Below are 17,325 nucleotides of genomic sequence, written 5' to 3'. Positions count from 1 at the left end.
CAAGACAGACTGTTACAGCTGCCATTGCGTGCACAAGCAAGGAAATATAAGGTAAAATATAATAAAATAAGACAACAACTCATCTTTCAAACACATTTAATAAATCATCAGTTAATCATAAAGTTGTACTAAATAGTAAATCAGCAGTAAGACTCGGGGTGGACGCGGACTTCATTCTCCGTGAAGTGAAGTGAAGTGCATAGCACACACAAAACTGCTGCCTCTCCTCACTGTAAATGATGCTCACTAATCTCTTCGAGTAGCCCAGATCCAACGCTTTTTGCATTTTCATCGCTCGGAAAGCTGTTAAATGACAAGTATGGTTCTTTTTCTTTGAATTTAAAAACAAAGGCACGCTACAAGACTGACTACTTTTAGTCTCCGCCATCGTTTTGGATAGGCTTTTACCGGAATAGCTTTCACCGGAAATGCGTTTTACCTACATCCGGTCTCGGCCGCCATATTGTGAAATAGGCCTATGATGTTGTTTACTGACGCTCTGAAGCAGCGTGGAATTATGGGATTTGTAGTCTTTAACTCAACCACTGATGGCCATCAATCAGACGCGAACGAGAAATCACGTAAGGTAATCAAGTCTTATAAATGTTGCGTTTGATGACATCGTTTATTTCATTATGTAAGTTTATATGTGATGTTCAAAACGAAATTGTAAGTCATATTGATATTACAGTATTAGTCCAAATTCGATGGTAAACTCAGCACAGAATTAAGTTTTCAACTTACAATCTACAATGATTTTTCACATAATGTATTGACAGTACAAATCTTATTGTGAAGTGTCTTAAAATGACCATTTATATTGCTGTACAATACCTTTGATGTGCATATCGTCCGCGAGAAGACGCGCTGATTACAATCTACACACTAATGTTGTGATCAATATAATAGCATACGTTTTTTGAAGGGTTACGAATCAAAACAACTCACCCATCGCGTAAAACACAAGCAGGATCAGAATCTCGGTCTAGTTAAATGTTGTCGTGAAGCTCTCTCCATCCAGATAATGCAACAACAAATTGATCCTCCCTCGTTTTGTTCCAAACTCTTCTTGGGTCGTTTGGTTGGCCCGTACGCTTACAGGAGCTGACACAACCAGCGGCAGATGGTACAGAGATATCCATAAGTTCATAAGCAAGCGCGTAGCCCGACAGGCGCTAACGCATAGTTCCGCATTTGTCCACGACACTGGCTCGCTGCGTCCGAAAACTCAAGACAGTGAGGACTTGTTGCCTCGCTGCCTCTTGAGGAAATGACTTCGGCTTCGTAGGCCTGAAGCCCGCTTAGAGAAAGGCTTTCCGACGCACTTCAAAGGCAGCGTGTTTGAAATATAAACAGAGAGCGCCTTTGTGATAACTAATCACATATTTGAAAACTACAATACTAATTTCTCGCTAGAAATGCAATTAAAATGCTTAAAAAGTGAAAATATACACTGTAAATAATTTTCGTTGTTTTCACAGTTTTTTACTGTTTTTCTCGACAGTTTCTTACTGTATAAGTTGTTTACAGTTTGTTACTATAGATTTGTTGTTTCCACAGTATTTTAATGTATTTTCAACAGTTTTTTACTGCATAAGCTTTGTACAGTAGGCTACTGTAGTTTTCCAATGCATTATGGGAAATATTACTCTGAATACAGTATTACCAACCAACTGCAAAACACAATGACAAACGTCTATTTATATCTTAAATGCTTAATTTTTTGTGAGATATTTGGTTTAATGTCTGTTTTCACATCAGATGCTCGGTGTGTTCCTTTAACATAAATCAGGTGCCTTTTCTGAGGCTTTAATGAAATCACCAGCCAATTCAATAGACATACCATCAGTTCTTAATATTGTTGCCTCTGTGTCACAAAATGTATTTTTAAGATTAGTTTAGGCGATAATATATATATGTATAATCTTCAAATAGCAGTCGATTAGTTAAAAAAGCGCTAATTTTAGAATTTGATTAAACAAATGCGGAGGGTTCAGGCGCGAGTCGGTCACGTGATGTGCTCCTCAGTTCTGTCAGTAGGGGGAGTGGGAGAACGCGTGTGTGTCGTCGTATCTGTTCTGCTCATCTAGCGCGTATTTCTTTATTAATATCTGCTGGGTGAATATTAATACGTATATGCTAACATTAATTTTGTGACCACAAAATGACAGCGAGCTATTATACGAGATATTGTGTCGTCGTGTTTGTCTTCACTCACTTCATCATTATCTGGTAAGTGCTATATGCAATATCTGGTATGAGACTTTATTGGCACTAAAGGGTTCTTTCGGCTAAATTTTACTTAATTTCTGTCATAACAGCAAACAACTTCTGCAACTACACAATGATTGTCTGCCTGTGTGCAAAAGAAAGCACGTTCACTGTGTAAAACCCCGCGCAGGGCATTTTCAAATTAACGGTCAGGGCGAGTCTGAGCTTATCGTGTTGTGTTGACAGAGACTTTGCTGAGGTAAGTAAGAGAAAGAAATTAATGTGTTAAATAAATAACGTTATAAACTTGAATTATGTTGTGCCAGAATACGTTGTTTAATGAATATCTGTGGAATAGGTTTAAAATAATACATTAATGACTGAACGTGAACTTGACTGAACATTATGGCAGCTAGAAGTATTGAAAAGACGTATAATAGATTTAACAATGTTTTATCTTCTTTATTAGTGTATGTAAATCTGGGCTACAGTCCACGACAAATTTTCTACGGTAGATTTACGCCTGCATGCTGGTCCTTTCGTCTATCGCGGGGATATCATCACTTCAGCGGACATCGCACTGAAGAGATCCTGTGCTTGCGTGGCGGTGTGTTTGTGTGCTCACTTGGATTGAGACCAGCAGTGCTTTTTTAAAAGTGGGTGAGTACTAACTTATTATTGTGTAGTTTCATAAAAGCCTTACTCTTTTTCAGTCACTTAACTTTTGTTCATCTGCTAATAATAGGACTATCCATACACAAAGATGTATTGTGGATTTAAGTAATATCTGCGAATATTTATGTGAAAATGTATTAGTGTTCTGCTGACATGAGATCTGAAATTGTGTTCTAGGACCTGATATGGATTAATCCAATGATCAACGTTTTCCTTTGTATCCCTGTTTTGTATACGCTGCCATTACATGATGGTCATATGTCCCGGATGATCGGGAGAAGTCACGTGGTTCAATTATTATTATTTTTTTACGTGGTTCAATTTTTTTTCAATTTTTTTTACCATGCATTTAGCATCAGGCAAAGCCTGCAATCAATCTATTAAGACAGAAACAATATCTTACTTATTATTATGTTGTTATGACAATATCATGTGATCATCTGAGTTAGAACAAAATCTATTCATTTTCAGGTATTACTGTGCAAGTTCCCTGAATCATTCTGTTGAAATGTTATGTGTTTAAGATTCTTTATGACATCAAGATGTGGTTTGGGAAGGACCTTCATCTAAATCTGAAGACAGGACATACTGGCTCAAAAAGGTACAATATTTTTTATACCCAATTTGAAATGTTGAACAATTACTTTACTTTACTTTACTTTACTGTACTGGACTGGTCAAGCGTTTGGTCAGGAACTGCCTATACACTTGAAAAATGCACAGAACTGGAACAGCACATCAGTTGGGAGCACATTAACAAGGATGAAATTTATCCAATAATTATTTTAATATTTATAGGTAAGCAACTACTTGCTGAGTGTATTTAATGAGTGTGTATTAATCTCTTACAGCTCCCATACTTAGTACAGTATATTTTAATCAGTGTGGCAATAACTTGTGTTTTATTTTTATGTTTACACAGGTGTTTCTGATATGGAGAAAAACCCAGCACTGCTCATTTTATTTCTTCATCTTGAGAATACAGCAAGTTTACCTTTTGTCTGGAAAATGTAAGTTTTGAGTTTGGCTAACAATAGAGGTTAGATTTTGATGCAATTTATTACTCATCTCTTTAACTTGTATTTTTAGTTACTCAGTACATGTTATTTTCACAGGATTCAGCAAAGCTAACACCAACAACAATTTTTCATGGCACTTTAAACCACCTTGATGTGAGGAGCCAGCATCAGAATGGATGGTGTCAATATCCTGAAAGTGGAGGTAACAGAGGTACTGTATCTCTTTTTTGTCTCCTTCAGTGTAGCATGTCCAAACCCATCATTGCACACTAAACGTTAAACATTTTTGGTGACTACAAAAGACAGTCTATAACACTTCTAAAATTGTACAAACAACGTATTTCTATAAATTGTTTTGCCATAACAAACCTTACTTAGTGGTAATTGGTTTGTATATAGTTTTGTGTAAATTTGTTCATTTAACGTCTTAAGTTTGGAATGGTCTATACGGAATTAGTTTTGTGTTTATTGATAATAATTATTATAGTTAACACATTTATTTATTTCATACACCAGTTATTATTTATGGGTAGGGGTGTGACGGTCATTATATAACCGTGAGACCGACGGTTATAGTTGAACACCGTCATTAGAACTCTATAACCGGCAAAACCGTGTTATTAAAATATTTTTAAAAACATTTTTTATCAAAGAATTTTAAAATACTAATTAAAAACAATTGTTAACAGTCTGTGTTACACGCCCCCTCATGTTCTCACGCAGTGAAAATACAGAGCGGAGCAACACTGACAACGCGCTGACATACAGGACAAACCAGGTTACTTTTCGGTTACTTTTGAGATTAAACATATTAAACAAAGTCTCACCTTTCAAATCATCTCTTCCGTCAGTACACTCCCCTTTTCAAGTTCAAATCCTCCCATGCTAACCTACTAACTCTCCTGAACCCACAATTCACTGCTTGCTGTTAATTTTAAAGAAACGTAGAGCAAGTAGCTAATCAGTGTCTAGTTTATTCAAACGACGGGTGAGCACTGTGCAGCGCGTCTGTGGAGAGCGTTTGCTGCGCGTGGCCATTGTGCTTTTACACCGGTTGCGTTTGCAGCGCATAGTGTGCAGTTTAATAACAATCTGAAGTTCACATTACTTTCTTTTACCTGCATTTATGAGCAAAACCTCTTCAATACGCTTTAAATCCACATTGTTTTTGTGCTGTTCTGTACTGACAGATATATATAGACACAATTACAGACATAAAAAGCCCATGGCACAAATTTGTTTCTCTAAAGATTATTAAGATAGATGATAGATAGAGGATTAATTTATGCTGGGCAGAGAGTGACAGCGCAGTCTTCTTGCAATAGTGTGTTTTTTAAATATTTCATTGCTTTCTGTTAAATTGTTCAACATTATTACTGTTTGAAACACACTTGGCATAACATTCATGATTTTATGGTAAAATGACACTTTCCCGTCAATCCACGAGCATTTAAACGAGCAAAACACACCCCACCGACAGTTATGTTACGAACCGTCACATTTGACTCATGTCATAACCGACATCACCAATTCTGAAACCGGCACACCCCTATTTATGGGTAATATTTGTGTCATGTTTTAGTCACTGAAATGTGTAAAATCGTGCAAAAATATTTAATAGTCTACCTGTGGTCTATTAAATATTATTTATTCAAAATGTAATTCTACTTCGCAGTGGTGGCTGGTGACTTCTCTCCTAAGTGGTGCAAATTCAAAATATGTGTTCAGAGTGTAATGTGTGTTGCTCATCATGTCAAAGTATGCGTTCGTTGTGTCATGTTAACCATGTGCATCTTGCCTTATGTGAAAATACGTGCCTGCTGTAAAAGCGTCAGAAGGGTTTATGATTTTATGACACTCACTTCACAAAATACTCGCAAGACACTAACTTAACACTAAACTCTGATTACACATGAGATTTAGCGAGATCGTTTATAATAAACCCCTTTGAAGCATCTGCAGCAGACACGCATTTTGACATGATGCGTGATACACATAAGTTTACATGACGTGCTTAATACATGTTGTGACAAGCTTTGCATCGTGCACCCTTGAAAAAGAAGTCACCAACCAGCACTGCGACTGGGTTATTTAAGCTTTCAGTAATGTTATTGTAACATTCTCCGTAATATTTTCTCTGTTCTCTCAAGGTGGATCTCGAGACTTGGCCATGTTCTAGATTATAACTGGTGAGCTCAAAGTACATTATTGCTAAAAACAAGCATTTTAGATGATTAGTTAATTTTTTGACTTATTATTAATTTGTTTTATCATTTGTTACAGGATTATCACAAGTGCTGTCGCCGCTGCTGTAAATGACGCCCCCACCACCTACACCAGGTGTAGGAAATGTCGGTCCTGGAGTGCCGTTGTCCTGCAGAGTTTTGCTCCAGCTCTAAACAAACACACCTGAACAACTAGATCTGAAGAGTCACCAGAAAACTACAGGTAGGCGAGGTTTTATCAGGGTTGGAAATGAAATCTGCAGGATTTCGGCACTCCAGGACCGACGTTGCCTACTACTGACCTACACCTTCATCCTGCCACCACCACCCATACTACCTACAAAAAACTGTATTGTAATTATGCTTTTCACTGTATTGTATGATGTGGTTTTCTCATTTAGGGTAACTACACTATGGCAACAATTGGATACATTGATTGCTGACTGATTTTGTTATTTTTTCTTTACTTTTTGTTTAAAATCTAATCATTTTTTTGTTATTTTTGTTAATATTGTTACAAATATACAGTTAAAAACTGCACAATAAATTGTCTGCTTTTAAAGATATAGTTGTTGTCTTTATATTTAACATCAACCAATAAAATAACAGTATTTAATTTAATCTTAAAAAATACAGTAGTATATATTTTACACTGTAAAAAAAATAACAGTAAAATTGGAAAATACAGTAGTATATATTTTATACTGTAAAATAAATAACAGTAACATTTCCAGTATAACAGTAAAATGCTGTATGTTGGATCTTACAAAAAACAGTATAATACTGTACTTCATTTTGCAGTATCCTTTAAACTACTGTCATTCTTTCTACAGTAATTTTACTGTTGTTTGAAATACAGGAACTACTGGATAATTGTTGCCAGTAAGTTACTGTTAATTTGACAATAAACTTTTTACAGTGTACGTTTATTTTCACTAAATTTGTGCTCCAGCTGCTTCCTTGGCCGCCATTTTATTTTTTCGAGCTCGACCACTGTTGTCATGTGGTTTACGTCAGTAAAGGCGGTGACAAAGGGTCACATGGATATTAACGTCATTGACAGGAGACTGCACTGCCCCGTGTCAATGTTTTGAATGGAAATTTTCTCATGATTTACAAGTAGTTGAAAACATTACAGATATTGATAGTAATCAGCTGGACAAAATATATAACACTGGCCTAGTGGTTTTTGGACATTTTACTGCAAATATCTTACAAATTGCACCTTTAATTGAAAACAAGACAAAATACTAAGATTTTTTTGCAGTGCCTGCCTTAATCTTCAGGCAAGAAAACGCAAGAATACGCGATCCCGGATTCGAACTATGGACGGCGCCTATGCCAAAGAACTTTATAATGTCACCCTTCGGCTTTTGGCTGCAATCACTATTAAATAAATTTATTTAAATTGTTCTTCTGTCTTCGAGTCTTTCTGGTAGAACAGGTACCAGGGCCACAGTTACCTGGCCAATTTCTTTCATATTAAGATGAGACAGGAACCCACTTACATTATCATTTAGAGGACTGTGTTACTTGGTTTTGCTCTCAAACATGATGAACATTTATGTACAATAAGATAAAGCCAATAACTTAAATAATTTTTTCACAGGAGCGTCACATTCCTGGCTGAATTCAGGCCAATCACGATGTATAGGTTAGCTGGCCAATCAGGGACAGTTTTGTACAAAATCCATGCGTTTAAGAAAGACAGGGAAATCTGGAGCTACAAAAATGTACGGTATGTGGAAAAGAATTAGTTTTTAACCATAAACCACGCAAACACATTGTATTATGCCAAATACACAAAATAACGTTGTTTCTTAGCGATGAAATAGTTGCTCTTTAATAACATATTGTGTATTTATATTATAGGTTGGATTGAAATTTATTTACTTACTACATATGGAGATTTTATCAAATAGTCTAAAGCTTTTTGAAATCTTTGGATTAACGGATTATGATATTGACTGACTTTACACGGATTAAAATCAAGCAGTGTAAATCAATTAGGGTGATTAAATGTAAAGTTTTAATTGTAACAAACGCAGATCTGTTTTTAAACATGAAACATATCTATTATCCCTGTGTTTTAAGCCTCAGAACAGTAATACAAATGACTTGATATTACAATAACTTTTCCACCCTAATCATACTGAAATGGTGAATAAATCACTCTCAGTGCATAGACAGAAATCAATTGATCTTTATTTAAATGAGATGCGGTACGCCTTTGCATTATTAACTCGGCTATCAAAAATCGGCTTTTATGTCCATGCGTGCATTTATCTTCTATATGTTACATCAAAAGAGAAGATAACTTATCCTTGAAATATTCTCCAGCCCACTTCCTTAGGTATTATGAGTGAATGAAAGATGTCTCATTAAAGTGATTTTATACTAAAATGGAATAATGCCGTGGCGTCTATGACTACTGGTGGCTTATGCCTTTCAATAACATAATGCAGTGATTCCCAATGAGGTTACATATACCAGGAGGTGGCTATTTCAAAAGATTTTATTTTGTTTTGTTGTGGTGAATCAGTGTAATAGTCAGTACTACTTACAATGCTCATTTATATCCCTTTAATATCACTTAAACACATGAATTAACTACTGTCGATGAAAGGGTACCTTAGGTATACTTAGGGGTCAAAACATAAGACAAATGCTTGGGACAAACTGTTTTAATATATTCAGCCAAGAAATGAAGAGAAAAGTTGCACTGTTTGTCCAATCTTTCTCCCTTAGCAGAGGGAATGAGTGCATTGATTCCCGGGCATGTGTGATATTAACTTGCGTGGATTAATGATTAGAGACCCGCCAAAAGCCTTTTCATTTACAGATCACAGCGTTTTTTCATTAAGTAAACTGCTGCAAGAACATGATGGAGGAAGGGCTGAGATTACTTGGAGATCAAGGGAAGGACAAGAAGGGCGTAAAACCTGGTTCCACATGCTTGCAGAACCCTCATGTATCAGTTCAGCTTTCCACATGAATATACAACGTAATCTGTAAAAAGGACTTTAGATCTCTAAAATCTTTTTCATGCATCTCTAAAACCTATGCCACGCTCTTTGGTTTCATATATCAAATATATTGGCAATGTGTTTGCAGAAAGACATTATACAGTACACTGCAGGTAAAATATATCTCACTATCCATAGCTGTCGCCCATCAGTAATTGCACCATGTAAATGTTAAACTAAAATTTAAGATGATAAGTTAATTGTCTTGTTTGGAGATACAGATTTATGATTAACCATTATAATTCTGTATTGTGTAAATCACCCAAACAGTTACACAGTACATACAGTACACAGAGAAAACAGCTCTGTACAAAATAGAAATACACTATAGACAGTTTCAGCAGTAACAACATAAACAAGCGACTTTCGTGGTCAACACGTAACTTCCGGTAAACTCCGCTAAGAATAAATAACAACAAAGTACTTTAAAGGGATATTTCTGAATTTCTTTTTTCTGATGAACACAAAAGAAGATATTTTGAGAAATGATGGTAAACACACAGTGGCAAGTGACCATTGGCTTCCATAGTAGGAATAAAAAAATATGATTGAATTTAAATGGGTATCGTCAACTGTGTGCTTACTATCATTTATCAAAATATTTTCTTCATCACTTATTACAATACTTCCAAAATATTTTTTTCCTACTATGGAAGTTAAAGGGATAGTTCGGCCAAAAACGATATTAAACCCATGATTTACTCACCCCCAAGCTGTCCGAGTTGCATATGTCCATCGTTTTTCAGACAAACACATTTTCGGATATTTTAGAAAATATTTTAGATCTTTCAGTTGATTAAATGTAATGTTACGGGGTCCAGCAATAGTCCACGACCTTCAAGTCCAAAAAAGTGCGTCCATCCTTCACAAATTAAATCCAAACGGCTCCAGGATGATAAACAAAGGTCTTCTGTGGGTAATCCGTGCGGTGTTGTTGTAGAAATATCCATATTTAAAATGTTATTAACGTTATAAACTACCTTCCGGTAGCGCCGCCATCTTAGACTCAGGAGAGAGTAATAGCGTAGTGTACGCACTTTTCTTAGTGACGTATGACAAATTCGGAGGGCGGGGGCACAGAGCAGCAGCAGAGAAACTCTGTACGCTGCGTAAGCTCTCATCCTGAATGCGCATCACTCCAAAATGGCGGCGCTACCGGAAGGTAGTTTATAACGTTAATAACATTTTAAATATGGATATTTCTACAACAACACCGCACGGATTACCCACAGAAGACCTTTGTTTATCATCCTGGAGCCGTTTGGATTTAATTTGTGAAGGATGGACGCACTTTTTTGGACTTGAAGGTCGTGGACTATTGCTGGACCCCGTAACATTACATTTAATCAACTGAAAGATCTAAAATATTTTCTAAAATATCCGAAAATGTGTTTGTCTGAAAAACGATGGACATATGCAACTCGGACAGCTTGGGGGTGAGTAAATCATGGGTTTAATATCGTTTTTGGCCGAACTATCCCTTTAATAGTCACTATCTGCTGTGTGTTTACCATCATTCTCAAAATATCTTATTTTGTGTTCATCAAAAAAAAGAAATTCATACAGGTGTAAATGATGACAAAATTTTCATTTGATGGTGAACTATCCCTTTAAACATAGTTTATTTATATAATAAGCAAAATAAACAACACGTAGATTACCAAGGAAACAGAACATTTGTTATTTTCGACGAGATATTTGTTCAAAAGATCAGTTTACCAACTAGTCAGACCATAAAAAAAATTGAAACCGGAAGTAACGTTCAGACCAGACCTGTATCGCATCACCGCACGTGCGTCCAATGAAACCGCCTATCCTTAAGCCATGAGACAATGTGGTATACTGTACAATATTACAGTAAAAGTATATTGGATAGCCATATTTTTATGTAATGTTAGCTAATATGGCCCCCAGATTTATGACATTCTATAAAATACATAAATTTATCAGAACAATAACACTTACCAACAACACTACATTGTATAATTTAATATGTTTTGTTCAATTCATATTCTAAGTTTCAAATTATTTTGTCAAAATTTTCCTTGAAGGGGGGTTTTAGGAATGCATCCTACATGGGGGTTAGGGGGGCAGTGCATGACAAAACGTTTGACAACCACTGCATTCAACTAAGACCTTATTTTTGTTTGCAAAATGAATATGGTAGGCTACTCTGACTAAGACACAATCAGCTTAGTTTATACTCCCCCCACGTCATAAGAGACATACTGACATAGTAACCAACCTCATGTCAGCAGAGCTTTGGAAGTCTCCTGGAGCTGTTGTTTTCGTCTGCTCTCACTCAGGTCCTCTAATCTAGCTCTGCTACCAATGATTTCATCCTATTTGGTTGATTGCATCCAAGCTCGTTTTTGGTCCTGAAGCAACATTCCTGTCAGCCAAACAGATTTTAGTGTTAGATAGGGTTAGGGTTAAATAACATTCATACTAATAATATAGGCCTCTGATTTCCTAAAATTAATATTTTTAATAAAAAATAAAAATTTGACTCATTTTGCCAGAAAATTTACATCTTTAAAGACCCTCATCAATGTTTTCTGTGAAATTAACATAAATAAGGACTTTAAAATGAGAATCATACAAGCGGTAATTAGCACTAATTGATCCAAAGTCATTACTCACTGAAAGCCCACTGTAAGGTTTATGGTTACAGCTATTTGTTTTTCAGGATTATTTTTCCAAGTACTTGGCAAATGATGGATATTATGCATGACCCATCACCCAGTAATTCTCACCCAAACTCCGCTCCCTAGCTCTACAGGTTCTTCTCTCTCGAGCTGCACATGACACCAGAAATGATCAACGCTGACAGGTCAGTCATCATTGTGCCTAGCTCTCCCTCACTCCCCTGTCATCCAGAGACCGGCTTCGTGTTGTGACAGCGTAAATTACATCAGTCACTGCACTGGGGCGGACACACGCTTGTGCACTCATCCGGTACGTACAAAATACACTCTGCACACTTACAATGTAATACGGACTCTGTCTTAACAGCTCTCTTTCTTTCTCTTTTTCTCTCGCTGACGCACACACACATACACACTGTTAGTCACAGGCTCAGCACCATATGTTGACCTCCCTTACACATGAGGTGTGCCAGCCCCGGAGGGAGATAAATTACACACTAATATTACTGTGCACTGACATGCTTCTCTGGGAGACAGATGTGTACTTGAGAGAATCTTTAAACAACACTTTGCAGATTATCCACGTCCTGCTCCTAAATAATAAAATCGTTTAATTAACTTAATTAAATCGAGGAAAACATTTCTCAGCGCAATTAAATTAAGCCTTGTCAACTAAAAAATTGCTTACTGGATGGATTTGGTTTGGTCTTGTATGAACATTAATGTAGTTATTCCTACTGGACGCAGTGAAAACAAGGAAGAGCATGCAGGATTCAGACTCAGGTCGCATACACATACACTACAACGCAACATCGGACACATGCAATGCTTTCCAATTTATGCCTCGCTGACATTACAAGCGACACACAGCGACAAAGTTACATACAATCGTATAAATTTTAATGGAAAGCTGCCAGATTTCCGGCAACATGAGCAATAGTGAACGCTGGCGACCGGATGGGGCGTGTCCAGCATTTCGGCAAACCTTCAACTTTATTCAAATGATGAGCGACTTTTGAGAGGGACTACCAATGGGAGTGAAGCATGGGGTTTATGTCATCCATCTTTCGTTAGTTACTGAAGTGGACAGTTACTCATTTGTTTATGAGTTGTGACTACAACATTATTAAAAGAGGCGGGTAACACACAGCGACAAAATCACCCGTAATTAGAATGCAGCCTAAGTCTTTCTGTTTCCAATTAAATTCTGTGTTTAACCCCTTAAAATTCCCGAAAAAGGCAAAAAAATTCCTAAAAAGGACACAAATTGTACCTGCTGTGTTGATTGTATCGTAAAACGGTTTACATCATTCGAATCACAAGAATTCCAGGGGGTAATTTTTAGCTTTTGTTTTTAAATTGTTCTATTTGATGAAGTTTTCTGTCAAATAATGCAGTGTCCCTCCCACAGTACACTGTAATTGTAAGGGGTTTTAACTCCTGGGTACTTGCATAAGAACATGCATTAAATACACTGTATATCTTTTTGACATGTGTGTGGTCTGGGGTAGGTTTAGTGTTAAAGGGATGGTTCACCCAAAAATAAAATGTTGCTGTTTATTTACTCACCCTCGGGCCATCCAATATGTTGCTGACATTTTTTTCAGTAGGACAATGAAGAATATATTTTGCTCTTTGATTCACATAATGCAAGTCAATGGTTTCCGCCAATTTGATAGTTAAAAAACAGATATATTCAATACAAAAGTAATCCCCACGACTCCTGCTGACATATTGGTGACATATTGACGTCTTGTAAAGCCAATTGATTGGATTTCGCAAGAAAGTGAACGTGAGGATAAGCACAATGTACCAACAGGTATGAACAATTTCACATTGTATACATTATTTATTATGTACGCACATGGTAGTTAAGTAAGGAATAATTGACGACGGGCCATTATAAGAAAATAATGCACACCCAAGGTTACACTACATGTGTGCATTATTTTCAAATAATTTAAAGTACCTGAGTCAATTATTCCTCTTATACCACGGTTACCACAAACATTGCTCGGGTGCCTATTTTTAAGACATTTGACAAGTTAGGTGTGTGGTTATCAGAAATTAATGCATCATACCCACGGAACATTTCTCAGCCAATCAGAATACAGCATTCAACAGACCTGTGGTATAAAGACACTTATGTTTTAAAGAGCAACTATTGTCCGATTCACGTTTTTAAATTTCCTTTGGTATGTTAGTGTGTATTAAAACATGTTAAAGGTATTGCAGAGGATTTTTTCTTTTTCCGGGTGGATCATCAAGACTATTGGTCCTCCTAGTTGTCAATCAGGAGTGTTGTACATATACGGATTGTAGGCAACAGCTTACATCCTGGAATTGGTGATGTAGACAAGACCAACATTATCATAATTCCTCCCGCTTCGGACTTACAGCCTGTAAATTAACTCCTGTTAACAACCAAATCTTTCAAACATGGTAAGGAGCATCACGTTTCCGGTTGACGTCAGAGGTATTAAGGCCAATCACAACATACAGATTAGCTGGACAATCAGGGACACAGAGCTTTTAAAATCCGTGCTTTTAGGAAGAGAGTGTAATCTACAAAAATGTACGGTATGTGGAAAATAATGTGTTTTTAACCATAAACCACGTGAACACATTCTATTATACCAAATACACTAAATAACATTGTTTTTTAGTAATGAAGGTGCTCTTTAAAATTACCACCTGAGCAATGTCTGTGGTAACCATGGCATAAGTGGAATGATTATTGTGCAAAATAATGTGCATTATTTTTGAATAATTTAATGTCCCGTTGTCAATTATTCCTTACTTAATATAAAGTGCGAACAAATCAAGAAATAACCATATTTTAATTTCATAAAGTAATAAATATTAATAGAGAGCATTAGTTTTCCAATTTGCCTTTATTAGTCTGAATCTGGATTAGCACAGAAGTTATTCATGTATGAAAATGGTTTTCATAAACAACTGTTTTATTGATTGCATTAATACCGTGACAGGAATTGTGTTTCTTTTACTCATTTCAATTACCTTACATGAACAAGTGGCAAAAATTCATCTTTGTGCGAATTCACTCTGCTACGCACAGGCCTATTTCATCCATCCGGGCTGAGTGGATGTTTGAATGTCAAAGCCCTCATTCTCTCAAGGCCTGACTAATCATACAGAGTGAGAACTTGTCTTTTACCTTCTCTCCGAGCGTTCTGATTTTGTCCTTGACATTCAAACTTCCAGTCAGTCAGCAGCGTATGGCAGGAGATCCGCACAGGAATGCCGCTTGGGTACGGAGGGTGCATGAGCGAAGATCGGCCAAAGAATTGTGTTAATGTTTATGCGTGTCTGTGACAATTTCAGTTTGGATACTCTGAAGCTATTACAAAGCATTAAGTGATACTCTGTCAAGCAGGGCTTAACTGCTGTCTAGGTAATTACCGCAGTGCTCTGAGAAAATAAAATGATATTGTATTGTGAGTCGCTAGTCCATTTTGTAATACAAAAACCATCATAGAAAGAAATGCCTTTGATGTCACTAAATTACTGTAATGCTAGTACAGTCGATACCTCGCACCAGCATAGAAAACCATGATATGATTCATGTTAGATTCAAACTTGCACATCCAAAGCAAAGATCTCTTTCTGTTGGTGTTGACAAACATTCAACAGAGTCCATACCAAATCAATAACTACAGAGGAAAATCATACGTAGATTAATCACAGTTTTCGTTCAACCCGACCCCAGCCTTCACCTGATTGGACAATAGGAATAGCTGCTACTCCAGCTAAAAACATCCACCAAGAAGTGGACAGAGAATTAAGAGAAAGTACTAATTTAAGCTTCATGATGAAAAGATCAAACCTTGGGTCCCGTCATCTAATTCAAGCCGTGGCAACAGTCCGAAAAAGAAACCAAAGTGATATTTGTTCTTAAGTGGTTGTTTTAAAATGTTACGGCTCTCAGCGGCCTTCACAAACAGCAAACATCCATTAGTATAATGCTAAAAAATGCATGAGTTGTCCCACAAGGATGATTCCCACAGAATTGAAGAGGCCATTGTATAGACACTTTCTATAGCAGCAAAAGTGAGGGTGAAATACAGGAATGTAAGTTTAATTGGTAAGAGAGAAAATAAATCTTACGATAACCAGATATTGGACAGCCAAAGAAATGAAGGCCAGTGTGGTAAAAGAAGAGCACATTATTAAAAATAAAAGATATCAGGTTGATGCCTATCTATAAACAACAGTGTTTAGTTTGTAACTAATGAACTGATAAAACAAATCACATCGATATCAACCACTCCCTTATCGTAATTTGGAAAGAAACACCAGGGAAAGCTTTGCAAGCACACACATTTCTTAACCAGAAGCTAAGGGCCATGTCGCCATCCTATTTATAGCCAGCTAAGAAATAATTCAAAGGAATCAGAGTGAGGATCTCTTAAATCTTCCCTGTCACACACTAACGCGGAGTGAAAAAAGTACGTCTCTTTTACTGTTTCAAAAGCCAGCTGTATGGGACTGTGAAGGGAACTGTACCTCTGGAAAGGTGTTAGATGTGTCATGATTGAAGATTAGTGACAGGTATCTGTAGCACAGACAAACAACAAGCACAATATTGCTTCCAATTTAAAACCGGGGAAACATAAAATTGAAGCAATTCTTGGAGAGACCTTGCATCATTTCAGTTTTATGTGAATGTAGATACATTGAGGCTGAATTGAATGTGAAAGATATAAAAATAAGTAAAAAAATTAACAACAGAAATTAAAGAAACTATCTGAACTTGACTGACAACATGCTGGATCATTTAAGATCTGAAGGCTGAGTCAGATGCCTTCAAAACCTTCTTGTAGGCTACAACTCATTAAAGTGACTTCTGTCATTTCATTTGTATAGAGTTTAATTAAAAATAAGTGAATAAACATAAACCATAGCTAATAAAAGAAGCATATCTAACTTATGTGAGACAACCTATCATTTGTAGACGAAAAGGCTCACTTCAAAACCTTATTGTTCAACTCATTAAAGTGAGAACCGTGATTAATGCATGAACACGATATTGAATGGGGCATTATTGCGATACTGTTAAACAGGACATGTAACGTTAACTGCCAACAAATGATGATGTCCATTTCGCGTTTACTTCGTAACTCATTTCTCACCCTCTCAGCACTTCCTCAGCTCTTTATAGCTCGAAATTACTCTTCAAAACAGCCTATTGTTACTCTTTCTGCGGAAATAACTAAGAAAACACGTACGTGAGCACGCGCAACACTTACCTCAACAATCTTCATGTTCCGCCTGTGAGCTCCGCTTCGTTTGGGCTGAACTCAACGGTTTAAATTTCAACACTGAGTTGAATGTACCGAAACATAGCACAAAAATATAATGAAGTTCGTTATAAAAACGCCAATCTGCCGTCGGAATCCCGTGTGGTTGAACTTTAACGCGTTTGGCACCGGTGTTTGCTGTTTGGTGGAAGGTAGCGCTGAGCTCGCGGTGTTGGGCGTGCGCATCTCGTGCGTCTGTC

The 17,325-nt window shown here is 36.7% G+C and overlaps 1 protein-coding gene and 1 long non-coding RNA gene across 6 annotated transcripts in view; one reads left to right on the top strand and one right to left on the bottom strand.

Annotated features, from left to right (window-relative positions):
• Nucleotides 1-17,325, bottom strand: part of LOC135781434 (carbohydrate sulfotransferase 8) — a 75,338-nt gene extending 58,013 nt beyond the window's left edge. Inside the window, exons 1-2 of one of the 2 annotated variants that reach the window (XM_065291914.1) lie at nucleotides 17,075-17,325; nucleotides 11,402-11,548 (exon numbers count right to left, since the gene is read on the bottom strand). In XM_065291914.1, the coding sequence (XP_065147986.1) occupies nucleotides 11,402-11,406 (5 nt within the window). In that variant the 5' untranslated portion in view covers nucleotides 11,407-11,548; nucleotides 17,075-17,325. The remainder of the gene's footprint in view (nucleotides 1-11,401; nucleotides 11,549-17,074) is intronic. The other variant, XM_065291915.1, reaches the window with a different exon arrangement.
• On the top strand, nucleotides 1,464-6,694 carry LOC135781433 (uncharacterized). 4 transcript variants are annotated; one of them, XR_012335814.1, is made up of 7 exons: nucleotides 1,464-2,232; nucleotides 2,322-2,871; nucleotides 3,411-3,487; nucleotides 3,809-3,896; nucleotides 4,002-4,116; nucleotides 6,056-6,094; nucleotides 6,189-6,694. It is a non-coding gene; the product is annotated as an uncharacterized lncRNA (long non-coding RNA). The 4 variants fall into 4 exon arrangements; XR_010545158.2 differs by having other exon boundaries at nucleotides 1,464-2,470; nucleotides 2,681-2,871; XR_012335813.1 differs by having other exon boundaries at nucleotides 1,464-2,867.

This window comes from Paramisgurnus dabryanus, chromosome 23 (genome assembly GCF_030506205.2).
Source record: "Paramisgurnus dabryanus chromosome 23, PD_genome_1.1, whole genome shotgun sequence".
In the NCBI taxonomy this organism is placed as follows: domain Eukaryota; kingdom Metazoa; phylum Chordata; class Actinopteri; order Cypriniformes; family Cobitidae; genus Paramisgurnus; species Paramisgurnus dabryanus.
This window is presented reverse-complemented; position numbering and strand designations above follow the sequence as displayed.